Here is a 15,077-nt window from a genome sequence, read left to right on the forward strand (position 1 = left end):
GTGTTTTGGCGTTCTATTGAAGGTGCATGTTATTAGAGATGGTTTTAATAAGCACTGTCGAGACTGGACCTGCCGCTGGTGAATATTCATGGAGTACAGAGAGAGGGTCAGATAGGAACAGGAGTAAGGATGGAGGAGAGGGGGAGAGGGGGGGTGGAGGGAAGGAGGGGGAGAGAAAAGTGGAAGAGTTGCAGGAGTCTTAAGAAGGGAAGCAGGGAGCTCAGAACATTTCAAAGACATTCACATTTCCATCTGTGAGTCTCTGATGGAGATTATGTGTAGCATGGAGTATGTTCATGCTACATGTACGTAAAGAGAATGGAGCTTTGGGGTTTCATGTAGAACCCTCTGTGGAAAGGGTTCCCCTATGGGGACAGCTGAAGAACCCTTTTAGGTTTAGATAGCACCCTTTTTTCTATGAGTGTAGTAGCTCATCTCAATTGTGATGAAATTTCCAAATACTATGTGGCGTTTCTAAATATGGCCTGTTTATCCTCAACGCTCCAAAGCGTATCCATCCACTGCGTTAGTTGGTGATGGACAGATGCTGTCAGAGTGAAAAGAATGCTTCAGAAAAAGATGATCATTATAGAGGGAAAAACCCTGTTTCATGAAGGCGGACTATTCCAGAGAGGAGAGAAATGTATTGATCATTTAGTCGTCTACTGCAGATCAATAGGAGGCTGAGGGGCCAGGGTTTTTGGGGGGAGGTTTGTGATGCCCAGCGGTGCCTCTCTCTCTCGCAGGCCACTCTCCCCCATCTCACCCCTGTCTCTAGTGAGGACAAGTGGACAGATGCCTACCTGTAGCCCTGTGGACAGGCATACAGGGGCCTTTGAATACTAATTGGCTTGTTTATTCATTTTCCAGAGCTCTCTCTCTCTCTGATACTTTAAGTTAGTCACAGGCTAAATTGTATAGTATGTGATGTGTGTCATGCGTTTTGAGAAGAGGAGACTAGACAATGACTGTAATGTGTCTCTTTGGGCAAGCAGATGCCAGCCGTGCTATTTTTAAGGATTTCATCACTGAGAATTATTGCCATTACTTCTCAATGTGACACATCAGGAAGATGATAGTTGAGTCAACTGCCCTCAAAACACTTCACTGTTTCATTGGAGAGGGGAGGTGTGCTGCCAAACGGCCTTCTTGTGGAGAAAACAGTGTGCAGGGCAATCTTTCCTCTCCCTGAAGCTGTATGTGTGTGTGTGTGTGTGTGTGTGTGTGTGTGTGTGTGTGTGTGTGTGTGTGTGTGTGTGTGTGTGTGTGTGTGTGTGTGTGTGTGTGTGTGTGTGTGTGTGTGTGTGTGTGTGGATAGAGACCACATTCTGAACAACAAGTAGAAACACACAGCTCTGAAAAAAAGGTGACTTAAACAAACAGAGACATAGGCACAGCAACTATACATAGGTTAACCAAGAAAAGCCAAAAGCCATTTTTTTGAAGCACTCCATCTAAAATAACACAGGAAAATGAACAAACCACAACAAGCCAAAAGCCATTTTTTTAAGCACTCCATCTAAAATAGCACAGTAAAATGAACAAACCCAGAGTCACCCAAGTAGCTTCAGCAGCAGCAGTAGCAGTAGCATACTGACCGACCTTGCTCACACTCTTTCAGTTTGAGGAAAAGTGGATCACAGTGCCCCCTAAAGGTTGTTGAACAGAAGTGCTACTGCAGGATTCCTGTGTTCTCCTTCTTTGTTGTGATGACTCCCACACCCTTCCTCTCAGCATGGGGCTCTTGGCATCCTTGAGCCTGTTGGTTTCAAAGCAAGGCCCCTGCCTGCCAACACAAGAATCAGGTTACTACAGGGCTTTAGTTATGTAGAATAAAAGCCAAGTAGTGGAATTTTTTTATTTATTTTTTTATTTCACCTTTATTTAACCAGGTAGGCTAGTTGAGAACAAGTTCTCATTTGCAACTGCAACCTGGCCAAGATAAAGCATAGCAGTGTGAGCAGACAACAAAGAGTTACACATGGAGTAAACAATTAACAAGTCAATAACACAGTAGAAACCAAAGGGGGAGTCTATATACAATGTGTGCAAAAGGCATGAGGAGGTAGGCAAATAATTACAATTTTGCAGATTAACACTGGAGTGATGAATGATCAGATGGTCATGTACAGGTAGAGATATTGGTGTGCAAAAGAGCAGAAAAGTAAATAAATAAAAACAGTATGGGGATGAGGTAGGTGAAAAGGGTGGGCTATTTACCAATAGACTATGTACAGCTGCAGCGATCGGTTAGCTGCTCAGATAGCTGATGTTTGAAGTTGGTGAGGGAGATAAAAGTCTCCAACTTCAGCGATTTTTGCAATTCGTTCCAGTCACAGGCAGCAGAGTACTGGAACGAAAGGCGGCCAAATGAGGTGTTGGCTTTAGGGATGATCAGTGAGATACACCTGCTGGAGCGCGTGCTATGGATGGGTGTTGCCATCGTGACCAGTGAGCTGAGATAAGGCGGAGCTTTACCTAGCATGGACTTGTAGATGACCTGGAGCCAGTGGGTCTGGCGACGAATATGTAGCGAGGGCCAGCCGACTAGAGCATACAAGTCGCAGTGGTGGGTGGTATAAGGTGCTTTAGTGACGAAACGGATGGCACTGTGATAGACTGCATCCAGTTTGCTGAGTAGAGTGTTGGAAGCCATTTTGTAGATGACATCGCCGAAGTCGAGGATCGGTAGGATAGTCAGTTTTACTAGGGTAAGCTTGGCGGCGTGAGTGAAGGAGGCTTTGTAATGAAATTACAATTTAACAATGTATCATGCAGTGCACTGCAAGGTTAAGCTCCTTAGCCTGTTGATACAGGAAGCACCAGATGTCCATACATGCTGCTGTACGAGCAATTTCAAGTAATGGCCATGCAATTTTCACCTGGATTAATGTTAGAATGGACTCAGGATTTAACCTACAGGAAAGCACAGTAAACTTACAATGCAAACAAGGTACCCTCTCTAGATGCTCTGTAGGGACTTGACTCTCTCTCATGCTGTGTCTGGGACAGGCAGAGCCCAGTCAGCCCAGGGATCTAGATATAGATGTACTTTTAAAAAAAACGTTGTATCACTAACATCCCGGTCAGCCATACGTCAGGTCTAACCTTATGTCACCAGCTCTGATGAACACAGACTCATTGTCCCTGTCTCACCGGCTGACCTTCAGCCCCCACCACCCAGCCAGCCACCATAATGAAATAGACAGGGCCATATGAGTTTGGGAGCCTCTGGTGGAAATAAATCACAGGCTGGCCTTACAGAGAGGAGCTAAATGACTGACTGCCTCTGTCCTTACGTGAACTGAACTTCAGCGGCTAGGCTATACTGTCTTGTCTGTTTGATATTTCAATGTCATTCTTCTTTTTTTCATCTCTGTGAAAATGTAAGTGGCTGGAAGAATCCTGATAAGGTTTTAAAAGAGAGACATGTGATGGGCAAACATGAGGGGATTATCTCGGCGATGGAAAATATTAGAAGCAAATATAGTGACTCATACACTATAAATATTATTATATGTCAAAGAATATTTAAAAAATTACACATTTTATGGTAGATTTCTTCAACTGTGTTCTTAGACTTGATTTGATTTTTAGTAAGGATCTCTTTTAGCCCAAGGGCTAGTGTTCCAAGAGTCCAAGACTCAAGTACGTATTCATCACATGCAAATATGTGCATATTTTAACTTTGTGAAAGATATTGTAATATATGTATGAATTATTAATGTTGTGGATATGAGTAATTGAACATAGGGACAATTGGATCTGTAGCTGAAAATGGCTGGAGAGGCTCTATGGTCAATGCATCCAATTTGTCATGCTAAGCTATTTGAGGACAATGAAGGAAGGGCTATACCAGACAGTGCATTTTGGGTATGCCAGTCATTATTGTTGGAATAGATGTGTAGAATGTTTAACTAGTGTTGAACATAAAGGTTGAGGTTTACTGTAAACAAGAGAAGCACAGTGAAGAGATCCGCATGCTAAATTCATCCATAAAGCATTAAAACATACATGTCATATTACTCTGTAAATGAGGAACATTCATAGGATGAGTATGTCAAGGGGATAGATAGATGAGACTGTAACTCCAATCAGTAAAGCGGTGCTGAACTGAACCCCCTAGCTGGCAAACCAGAAACAAACCAATATCAACACTGCCATCTGCTGGTTAACATCCCCTCCTGTTTTGTACATTATTGATAGAAGACATTAATAAACAGTAAACAATGTTAGTCCTGCCCATAAACCCCATGACACCTATCAAACAGTATAAATGAGACCTCTGACAGACCGCAAATGCTGACCATAATTTCTGCATATGAATATCAAACATTAAGTGAAAGATTTTATGCCAATTATTAACCAAAATATATACTACTAGATAATTATTGAATAATAATCCTGTATTTGATTAATTTCATAACTTTCATTTGGTGATCATTATGAGTAAAATGATCGAAGCGCACCAGTAACACCAGAGTAGGTCACAGATTACTTCGCTTTCTCTGTAGACAGCGGGCTATTAACTTCAGAACCGTGGAGAGCAGCCGCCATGGAATGAGGGAGAGTCAGATAGCGATTGGATAATCATATTAAGACGCAGATATCGCGAGTAGAGAGCAGTGTGCCTATTGGTCAGGACTGACGGGACAGCAGATTTACTGACAATGATAGGACAGCTACGGCATTGGAGATACATTACTTCCACGACCTCGTATAAAAAGTGAAATAACAGTGATTTATTCTACTTTATCTCTTTATTATCAAGCTTTGTCATTCCTCACATTCGATGAGGTGGAACTGATAGCATGCAGCCGAGGGACAGGACATTGTAAATAGCAACAGTGCGCTCAGGACAGGAGGTAAGCAGATTATGTTTCCAATGGAAGTCCGTAATGCCTTTAGGGTCAGTTGATCCCTATCAGGATAGCACTAACTTCAAAGATAGCGGGTTGACTTGAAGCGAGTACCGGTAGTATATCGGTCTATTCAGCGAATTCAAATCAAAACACCATGAATGTTAGGCTATGAAGACTCTGGCTGCCTTATTGAGTCTCCACTTTTACTCGCGCACCGGAAGGATCCCAGTTCTTAAACCCTGAAGAGCCACCATTGAGCCGATGCCACCAACACGTCTCTGTGTGTGTGTCAGCAAATCTCTTCAGTCGAATGTGACAAGTGACAACGTTGAGATTATAGATCTTCAAAACACTGCATTGGATAAAAGCATAGCTACTGTATGTCACAAGTGGTGTCACACATAAGCTGCACACTGGCATAATTGATCCATCTCTTTCTGTCAGTAGTCTTTGATCAATTACTATGTTCGGCCTACTAATATAACTTGCAAATACATTTCACCTGTGAGTGAGAAAGCTGAGGTTTAGTGTTGTTATTGAGTTTTAGAATGACTGCATTTACAAAGCTACACTTTCTTTTTTTTTGTAGGTTCAAAAGATTGAGGACCGAAACAATCTGAACAACAAAACCAACAGTCATGGCTGGTAAGGATTTGCATGAATTGAAATTGACACACAGTATGCATATGTTTTGGTACATAATCATGGTGATCTATGAAAGTCATTTACTGTATTGTTTGGATAGTCTCTGATCAACCAATCATACAAACACTGGTATCTAGCCTAACATGACACACCTGCCAATGCCATTAATGTATGATTGCACATTTCTCCAGCAGAGAATAACTTCCCTCCAATACCGGGGTTCATCCCCCTGCAGCCGTGTTTCTACCAGGACTTTGATGAGGAGATCCCTGAACAGCATCGCACCATGTGCAAGAGACTCTACCACCTGTGGATCTGTGAGTGCCCACTGCCACTACCCACAGCCCACTACCCACAGCCCATACTAGAACAACTCTAGTCAGTCACTCTGTCATAGAGTCCACATATTTAGGGGTTATGATCTTTTATTGGACTATTATACTGCTTTCATACTACTGAGCTGAGCCAAAAGAGCCTAGCAAAGCTGCACTGCGCTGGCCTGATTACTCATCAACCGTAGTTGCTGGAACTGTGCTGGAAAGGAACGTGTAAAAGGAAAATAAGTGTGCCAGGACAGTACGGTTCAGGAAGCCACAATAGTGTGAAACAAGTTTCCACTCTGTGCAGAGTTTCTGTGTAGCCCTCTCTCCAGTGTAGCCTACTGTTCAGATTAGATCATTGTGGTGAACACACAGGAGCTGACAGTTAACCTCTCCCATGCTACATGGGTTGTCTTCATCCACCACAGCTACAAAGAATGACGGAGGGTCTTCTGCTGTAACTAGATATGTGTAGGTCAGCAGTGGTCGGTGCCGTTTAAGATGAGGGAAGACCATTTTTTTTTTAAATGAGCATGAGCATGGGCTAAGTCAATTATTTAGTGACGTGACTATATTTGTATATAATTTTATCTAAAAAGGATAACTTTTCCACTGTTTCACTATTTCAATTTTTCTGAAATTCACTGAGGAGGATGGTCCCCCACTTCCTCCTCTGACGAGCCTTCACACTAGTGTGTCTCTCATCCAGGCCGGTGGGAGATTATGCATACGCTGCCCCTTCTCATCTATTGACTTATATTTTATTCTCTCTGCAGACCCCCCCCCATTAAGTGATTAACATTTACACAGGTATTCTGAACCAATAACAGTGTTGATGGAATAATCTGTTATATCCTTTCTGTCATTCCTTTTGTATGTTGTGCTTGATCTGCATGTTTGATGTTTCTATGAGTTTATGTTTCCATGATTTCAGTCATTCTAAAATGTATTTGAATCCATTTAACTAATCTCTTTGAATAGTCACCCTTGTTACATTAGATGTATTGGTCAAGAATAGACAGAATTGTACAGAAAACTCAAAAGTAACCAATTAAAATACTTCTAGCCTTCACTTCGTTTCTTTGCCTGATATGAAAAAAGACTAATCACTTAATGGGTCTATTATTATAGCTCTGGTTGGGTTTGTAGTTCGGATGAAGGGATATCTCTTCCCTTTGTGAACCAGTAATTGAAGCTGATTGGCTGCCTGTGGCAGTTCTGTGGAGCAGGCTGGAACTGAACCCCTAGCTCACGCAGTGCTTTAATTACAACCAATTCGATCTTAAGAGAAGTAGGTTTGCTAGATTACTAAGACTTAGAGCAAAACAGAGAAGGGGACAAAAATATGGACACCTGCAGAAAGGGCACTCAAGGAACCGGAGTGGACAGAAAGTGCACATTTATCTGAGAGCTTGTTCCCTGACTGGTGTTATTATGATACTTTTGCTTTGTTCTACTGGTGTGTATAACAGTGTGTTCTCCTGGTGATGTGTTTTACAGTGCATGCAATCACCCTGGCTGTGAATCTGGTGGGCTGCTTTGTGTGGATGCTGGGTGGAGGGGGCGTGACAAATTTTGGCATGGCCATCATATGGTTGATTCTCTTCACCCCCTGCTCCTATGTGTGTTGGTTCAGGCCCATCTACAAGGCCTTCAAGTAAGTGGATGTCAGACACACCCATAAGGTATCCAACTACCACTAGATCGTTTTAATATATAACTAGGGCCCATAGTTTTTCTTGATCAGGCTATGTGGTCAGGAACCCCCCCCCCCCCCCCCCCCCGGTCTTACTATGACACCATTATGCTTGATTATAGTGATATACCGTCAGTCAAGGGAAATCAGTTACCACCAAGAGAAATCTTGAAAATGGATTTACTTATTAACAAGTACCGCACTGTATAATGTGTTGTGTGTCCGTGTACTTACAATTCCTTTTGTTGTTCTCCTAGGACTGACAGCTCGTTCAACTTTATGGCGTTCTTCTTTGTGTTCATGGCCCAGGTGGGCATCAGTATTATCCAGTGCATAGGGATCCCAGGCTGGGGAAACTGGTAAACTGGTTACACATTCAAATCACTTTTAATAATAAGCCCATTATAAATGATTATACACATGTATAAATGCTACAAAAATGTTCCATAAAGTATTATAAATGAAAGTTATTGTGTTACCGACAAACTCTGTTTAGCCAAAACAAGTATGTCTTTAAAACAACAGCAGTATAACCTCCTACATTACCACATCCTGTCATATCATTAACCATGCAATAGATGACAGTCAGGAAATAGCCTCACTCAGGACATTTATGACTCCATTCTGTCATTCTGTCTGAGTTTAAGGCTGTTAAGGGCTAAATCTCACCTGGCTTCACTTTGATTAGCAGATATAATTGTAATGGCAGCTTCCATAAAGTGTATAAATGTCAACATTCAGAAATGGATGGTTCTATATGTGAGACACACAACTTTTTTAAGGCTGAGCCAAGATATTAGCCTACTACATAAAGTGATCATGCTCTTTCCACGACATTGACTGATCAGGTGAATACAGGTGCAAGCTATGATCCGTTGTTGATGTCACTCGTTCAGTCCACTTCAATCAGTGTAGTTGAAGGGGAGGAGAAGGATTTTTAAAGAAGGATTTGAAAGTCTTGAGACAGTTGAGACATGGATTGTGTTCCATTAAGAGGGTGACTGGGCAAGACAAAATATTTAAGTGCCTTTGAAAAGGGTACGGTAGTAGGTGCCAAGCGCAACAGTTTGTGTCAAGAACTGCAACGCTGCTGGGTTTTTCCCGCTCATCGGTTTCCCATGTGCATCAAGAATTGTCCACCACTCAAAGGACATCCAGCCAACTTGACACAATTGCGGGAAGCATCAACATGGGCCAGCATCCCTGTGGAACACTTTCAACACCTTGTAGAGTCCATACCCCGATGAACTGAGGCTGTTATGAGGGCAAAAGGGGGGTGTAACTCAACGTTAGGAAGGTGTTCCTAATGTTTGGTATACTCAGTACACAGGGGCAAATGGTAAGTGTTTTCTTCTTCTCTATATCTCTCAGCGGCTGGCTGGCCACCATCTCTTTCTTCAGCTACAACCTTTGGATCGCCTTGCTGATGCTCATCCCCACCCTCTTTTTCACTGCCACGGCAACGCTGTCCTTCATCGCCCTGACCAAGGCAAGTCTGTACCATCTGTGTTACATCACAACCATGGGACACGTAGAGCATGAAGATGTGCTGATCTTTATGTCAGTCACTCATGCCCATTGTGCCGGCTGGTGCATAGGGCAGCAACAAAGGTCTCCATTGCTCTCTGTCATCTTTATGTGCAGCCTGACATTTTCCTGTCGTCCCACTGCTCCCTCTCTCCAGGTCCATAACTTCTACCGTGGCAGCGGGGGAAGCATAGGCAAGGCTCAGGAGGAGTGGACTACAGGGGCCTGGAAGAACCCCCACGTCCAGCAGGCAGCGCAGCAGGCAGCTATGGGAGCCGCCACGGGGGCCATGATGCCGGATCAGCAGTACTCCAGCAACACCCCACAGTACAATGACAACCAGATGTAGGGGATAAAGTGGAGGGAGGGAAGCATGTCAAAGCAGGAGCAGGAGTTTGTTATCTGTTTATCCCATCCCCCAAAAAAACGTGTCTTCATCACAGCAGCTCTTTCAATAGGCAATGGGTCTTCAACCCTTTCTTTTCCCAGGGAACCTCTCCCAGGCAAACCGGCAATCATACCCTAGCCATTATTTTCTTCTCACATGTCTTGTCTTAGCATCAAGTGAATGATATGTTTGCAAAAATGCATGTCCAAGTCAAGAAAGTTTACCAGCAGCCAGCGGCACTTGACGCACTGGTAGCCTACAGTATGCCAGATACTTCAGTGTCAGCTGGTAATTGGCTCCAGTGAGTGTAATTTGCTCAATATTTGGAGTTAAGAAATAATGTTGACATCATTAGAAAGAAGACATTCTCCTATTTCTACTGTAATCATTTATTCTGTTGTTGCTAGCGATATAATCCTGCTATAGGGCACTACACTACACTATCAGCTACACACAGCTGACTCTGAACACCCATAACGTATAGACATTTCATGTTCCCAGCAACAACACCAAATTACAGGATCTGGTTTCTACTGTGTGATGTCATATTCCTGCTTCTGCTGCTTTGTTTTGATGTGTCACATCAAAGACGTGTCCCTATCTTATACACTGTGTTAGCAGGGCCCTGTGGCCACATGCACACAGCACCAACTCTGCTTGTCAGAGCTCATTCTGATCACCCACTATCCTCTCCTCAATGCTCTTCGGGAGGGGGGTGGTGGTTTTTGGTAGCCTCCTCCTGCTCATGACTTGTAAAGTCCTGCTCCTGATACAGTATTTCAATTATACATGTGTTTGTTTTATACACTAAGTTACTGGACTCTAGGTTTTGTGGTGAATAAATGTCATCTTACATGGAGAGCCATGTAAGACTGTGTTTGAGTGCATTACCTTTTTCTATCTACAGAAATTTCAAAGCGTATAAAATATTTTTATCACAGAAAGTAGCACAGAGATAACTTAATATTTTACCAGGCGTGTTTATGTACAGTAGGAGATAGCTTATTTGGGGTATAAATATGTATTTTAAGAATGTATTCTACGTCAAGTAAATGCCAGCTCATTGAACAAAAAGGGCTCTCCTCTAAGCCATCAGGGTGCTTTGTGATTCTCAGGTAAAGCAGAGCTACAAACACTGGACACAAACTGTAAACCTTTCCCCTTTATGTCCATGTGTATGTTTTTGATAGCTCATATAATATGCATTTCAAATGAAACCATAATCCTGTTGCCTCGGGGATATTTGTTTTATTTGATTCATTCTGTAACTTGAAAAATGTATTACTGTGAGCTAAAGAAGGCCAGTATGTACTGTAGTTACATGACATGGAGATGTGTAGAGGTATGCTCTTTTCTCTTATTTATCAATGTTATTTTAACCCTTTAAACTTGATATTAGAGCAGCACTCAACTACTGAGTGTGTGAACGTCCTCGAAATGTCAGTATCCCACGTTTTACTGCAGACATCTGCATTTCAATACCGTTGAAAGTAGCAATAACTCCTGTTTTGATACTCTTCGTAGTATGCGCTACCTTTGATTTAATACTGAGGAGGTAGCGAGATTTGGAAGTCCACTTCCTTTGAGTTTGACCCGGGCGTCGGTGTTGTTGTCCCTGGGGCTCACTGTGTACGTTGATATCTTTTTATCAGGCTAGCTCAGAGGCTGTTTTGAAGAGACTCAAATGTAGAGCTAACTGTGTGCTCCCAGCTCCCAGGCCTCAGCTGAATGATTACAGGCCAGTCGCATTGTCATTATCCACAGTCATGGAAATGGGACTTTCTTCTTATAGTCTGAGAAGTATACCAAAACATAAAACTATTTTTAGGGGACTACTGTACAATATGTCTTTGGAGCAAGGATTTCCAAGCCTGTTCCTGGAGAGCGCTACCGTCCTGTAGGTTTTCGCTCCGGTCCTAATCTAGCGCACCTGATTCTAATAATTAGCTGGTTGATCATCTGAATCAGGTAAATTACAACTGAGGTTGGAAGGGAAACCTACCGTAGGGTATCTACAGGAACAGGGTTGGTAGAGCCCTGCTTTAGATAGACGTGAAATCTAATGTAAATTAATCAATCTGAGCTATAAATTAATTGCTAGGATTTCACTTTTGTTTCTCGTTATGTACTTGTTTTGCATTGAATGTCTACATGTCTTAGAGGGTGCTCTTTTTAAAACGTGTTCTTAAATGTCTTGTCTGTGGTTGACAATGTTAGACAGCAATATTGTACTGTATGTCTTGTTGTATGGTTGTTTGACCACAGAGAGGCGCCAATGATTCCTTTTATTTGTATGAGAGAAAGTCCCTGATTTTCAAGCTGCCTGCGCTCAATCGTCTGTCTATTCATACAGTAGACTTTAGGTCTATAGCTTAGTCAGTATTCAGTCAACAGCTCAATGGTTCCTGCTCTTCCCAGGTAGTAGCTACATGTGACCAGGAAGGAAGGGAGAGATAGAGCCTTACATTTAAGTGGGCTCCAGTAAGCCTCAGCCTGGCTCATACAGCCCTCCTGTCCCCCCTCTCTCACAAGGACAGAAGGCTGAGCAGGCGGTCCCCGTGAACACATTACAGTGTGCTCCATGCTGTAGGGGAAAGAGAGACATTTATGGAGCAATATGGGTGCCACTTTCTCTGGGGTAGTAGGGGTTTGAAAATGACCTACGTGGGCTCGGAGAGAGAGAGCAGTGGAAAAACAGTGTTCCCCAGGTGTTCATTAGTTTATGTTCTAGCTAGATCACTAACCTGGCCTAATCTATATACACAAAGGCCTCTTAACCCCTCAAGTAGCTGTATTCAACATTACAGTATGCACATTACTTGAGAAATCCAGCAAACCTATACTTATTTTCTCTCCTAGATCTAAAAGGAATCAGCTATGTACTCAGTGTAGGAACTGTGGTGTAAACTATGCAGATAACCCTTGACTGTGGAAGGGATGTGTTTGCAAGTACAGTTGTTTGGGCTTCGGGTTAGCCTGCGACTGATGTGAAGATATGTAGAGCCCTGTTAGCTTAAACTGTGATATAATCAGCATTCAATTAGCTCCCTCTCTGCAGTAATCAAGCAGAAGCATTGACCAAAGTGTTCCCCTGGTACACATTCATGTGCAACCACCACAGCTCACACAGTACCAGCAGATGCTGTTGCTTCTTTGTCATGTCCATGTCATTAAAATGTGTGGGAGATCATTGAACCAGTGGGATTTCCTCCTTATGCTGATCATGTCAGATTGCGTGGTCATCTCGGAGGCAACTGGACAGTATTCTGAAGCACAGTTAGAAGGGGACTTTTATTCTAGAGTGTAAATGTTTTAGACTTAATTCTTACATACATTTAAAAAATACAATTTGTCTTGTCATTTTGTTTTCCCTTACGGACATTAAAAAAAAACTATTCCATTTTACACCATTAATGTCTATATATTTTCTGGTCTGTGTGTGTCTTGGCTGTGTGTTGTTGGGAAGTGGAGCCATGGTATGAATGTTAGTTGGACTGCCGGTTAGTTGGACTGTAGTTTTGAAAGTAGTGCTCACGAGCCAAAACGGGTCCCCAACAATTGTGCGGTATTGTGTACAACGTCATCCATTTCATATGATATGTGACATCCCTCCCCCACAATCAGTATGATATGTTACGAATTCCAATTCGTACAATATGTTAACTGCTTAAAGGGGAATCTGCAGTTGCTATCAATTTGTTGACTTGAATTAATGAATTATTTATATGTACCCATTTGTTAGGAATCCCTTTTGGCCCGACGGGGGGGGGGGGGGGGGGGGGTAATGAGACCCGTAACATAACTCATGCAAATTCTAATAGTGACAAAGTAAAAGTGAGAACGAAATAACTACGACAACTGAAATCTACCGTCAAACTCAGGGTTTATTTATAAACACACGGTAATGGGGGGAGCAGGAAAAGGGGCTAAGCTGGACCCAAGGAAAGAAACAATAAGTATTCAAAAACACCCCTAAGCTAGACTAGCCTACTTTAACAACAGCTAACTAACCAGAAATACAGTGGGTGGTCCGCCCAGTTCTAACTAGTGTATTTAACAAAGTTTACCTACGGGTAGTGTATGCCCATGGGCGACTTGTCTTGATTTCCCCTTTTCCCACCAGCAATCAAACACAAACACCATAACCAAACCAATACTCACAGGTGATGACAAAGTGCTATGGAGGTGCTCAAACAAAAGAGAGGTTAATACACAAAGAGAGAGTGAAACACAGAGACCTACAGACATGGCATTTACAGAGAGATTGAGCTCTAGAGCAAACTACTGACAGGGTTTTTAAACCAATGGAAAGGAACTGTGATTGGGTAGGAAACAGGAGGAGGTGTGTCTTCTGATTGATGATTGGATTGTTGACTGATTGGGGAGTGATGACTTTCACCTGTGTGGGGAGAAGGAGAGAAAAGAACACAGGATACACACACACACACAGACACAGGATACCTGTATCCGTAACACCATTGAATCTTGAAGAATATAACTTATAAATGCCTCACGAGCTTAGTTCAACTGTCGGTACGACCCAAAATATAAGCTTGTTTAACTCCAATGTTTGTTAAGAAAGTAAATGTAAACAAACATGATATAGACCAATAACATGGTGAAAACTATAATTTTTATATAATGGATGGTCAGTGTTAGCTCTGGTTAAATTTCTCCAGCCCCATCCCTCAGCTTTTTACTGAAACAGGGAGCGGGGACATCACTTTGCTATTCATTAAACAGGTGATTGCCGCTTTAAGATCCCGTTCAAATCTCTAACTTGTTGTCTGCAAGTTATTCATGTCACTTGTTTACCCACCGTGTATCTGTGCAGATCGTTAATCTACGATCACTAAAGCATCTCACAATGTATGGCACCTATTTGTTGCAATTGCCTTGTCTTCATTTTAATCAAAAAGTTGCATTTCATAATTAAAATGTGATGTTGAAATACTTTCCAAAACATTAAGCACAACAAATGAAACCAAGAAACATTTTTTCTCTATCTAGTGAGAAAACCTAGGTTGAGCCTGTGCATCCAGGTGGCAGTGACCAGAGACTGCCTATAGATGGCAGTGTTGATCCAATGTGACTGAGGGGTGCTCTGTTAACTGTTCAACCAGTTGTCCACTGGGGGCAGTATACGATCTGTGTTTTTCTCCTCTGCCAGTGTGTGATTTCCCCAGATACACAGCCCTGAACACGAACAGAAAGATATCCCAGATAGTCAAGGTGATAAAAGCGATATGGCCAACATTTACTTGTCTGGCTAATAACTTTACTCTTGGTAAACTCAAATTTACTGAGCACAATTTCACCCTGGAAATCCTCTGAGAAGGTGCCTCATCATAGATTAGATTCAAAAGCCCTTTAAATGGATTTATCCGTGGATGTCCCCTTGCTTTCCCGTTCTCCTTGTGTTGAGAGTGATAGAATCACTCAGAGGAGCTGGAGGAGAAATTACACAGTGATATAGGCACCCAGAGGACCCACTAGCAGTCACGGACCAGCCCTGTTATTGGTATAAACATGAAAAGCTATCTGTTGAATTGGGCCCAGGTTTTATGAAAGAATAAGTCAGATAGATGCCTTCTGGTTAATATGAAATAGCTCTTGTTGGCAGCTATGGAATTGCTTCA

General features: G+C 42.4%; 1 protein-coding gene across 2 annotated transcripts; it reads left to right on the forward strand.

The window, feature by feature from the left end:
- The first annotated feature begins 4,648 nt into the window (after positions 1-4,648).
- Positions 4,649-10,317, forward strand: LOC109872853 (secretory carrier-associated membrane protein 5-like). Of its 2 annotated transcripts, none has more exons than XM_020464216.2 (7): positions 4,649-4,865; positions 5,452-5,507; positions 5,699-5,824; positions 7,328-7,484; positions 7,781-7,882; positions 8,895-9,012; positions 9,208-10,317. In XM_020464216.2, exons 2-7 carry the CDS (start codon positions 5,501-5,503, stop codon positions 9,397-9,399), a joined length of 702 nt encoding a protein of 233 aa, XP_020319805.1. In that variant the 5' UTR covers positions 4,649-4,865; positions 5,452-5,500; the 3' UTR covers positions 9,400-10,317. The 2 variants fall into 2 exon arrangements, with proteins under 2 accessions (XP_020319805.1, XP_031666154.1); XM_031810294.1 differs by having other exon boundaries at positions 4,664-4,865; positions 5,702-5,824.
- Positions 10,318-15,077: the final 4,760 nt, after the last annotated feature.

This window comes from Oncorhynchus kisutch, linkage group LG3 (assembly GCF_002021735.2).
Source record: "Oncorhynchus kisutch isolate 150728-3 linkage group LG3, Okis_V2, whole genome shotgun sequence".
Lineage (NCBI taxonomy): Eukaryota > Metazoa > Chordata > Actinopteri > Salmoniformes > Salmonidae > Oncorhynchus > Oncorhynchus kisutch.

Coding starts and splice junctions, on each gene's coding strand:
- LOC109872853 (XM_020464216.2), top strand. Junction 7,485..7,780: donor CCCATCTACAAGGCCTTCAA/GTAAGTGGATGT, acceptor TTGTTCTCCTAG/GACTGACAGCTCGTTCAACT. Junction 9,013..9,207: donor CCTTCATCGCCCTGACCAAG/GCAAGTCTGTAC, acceptor CCCTCTCTCCAG/GTCCATAACTTCTACCGTGG.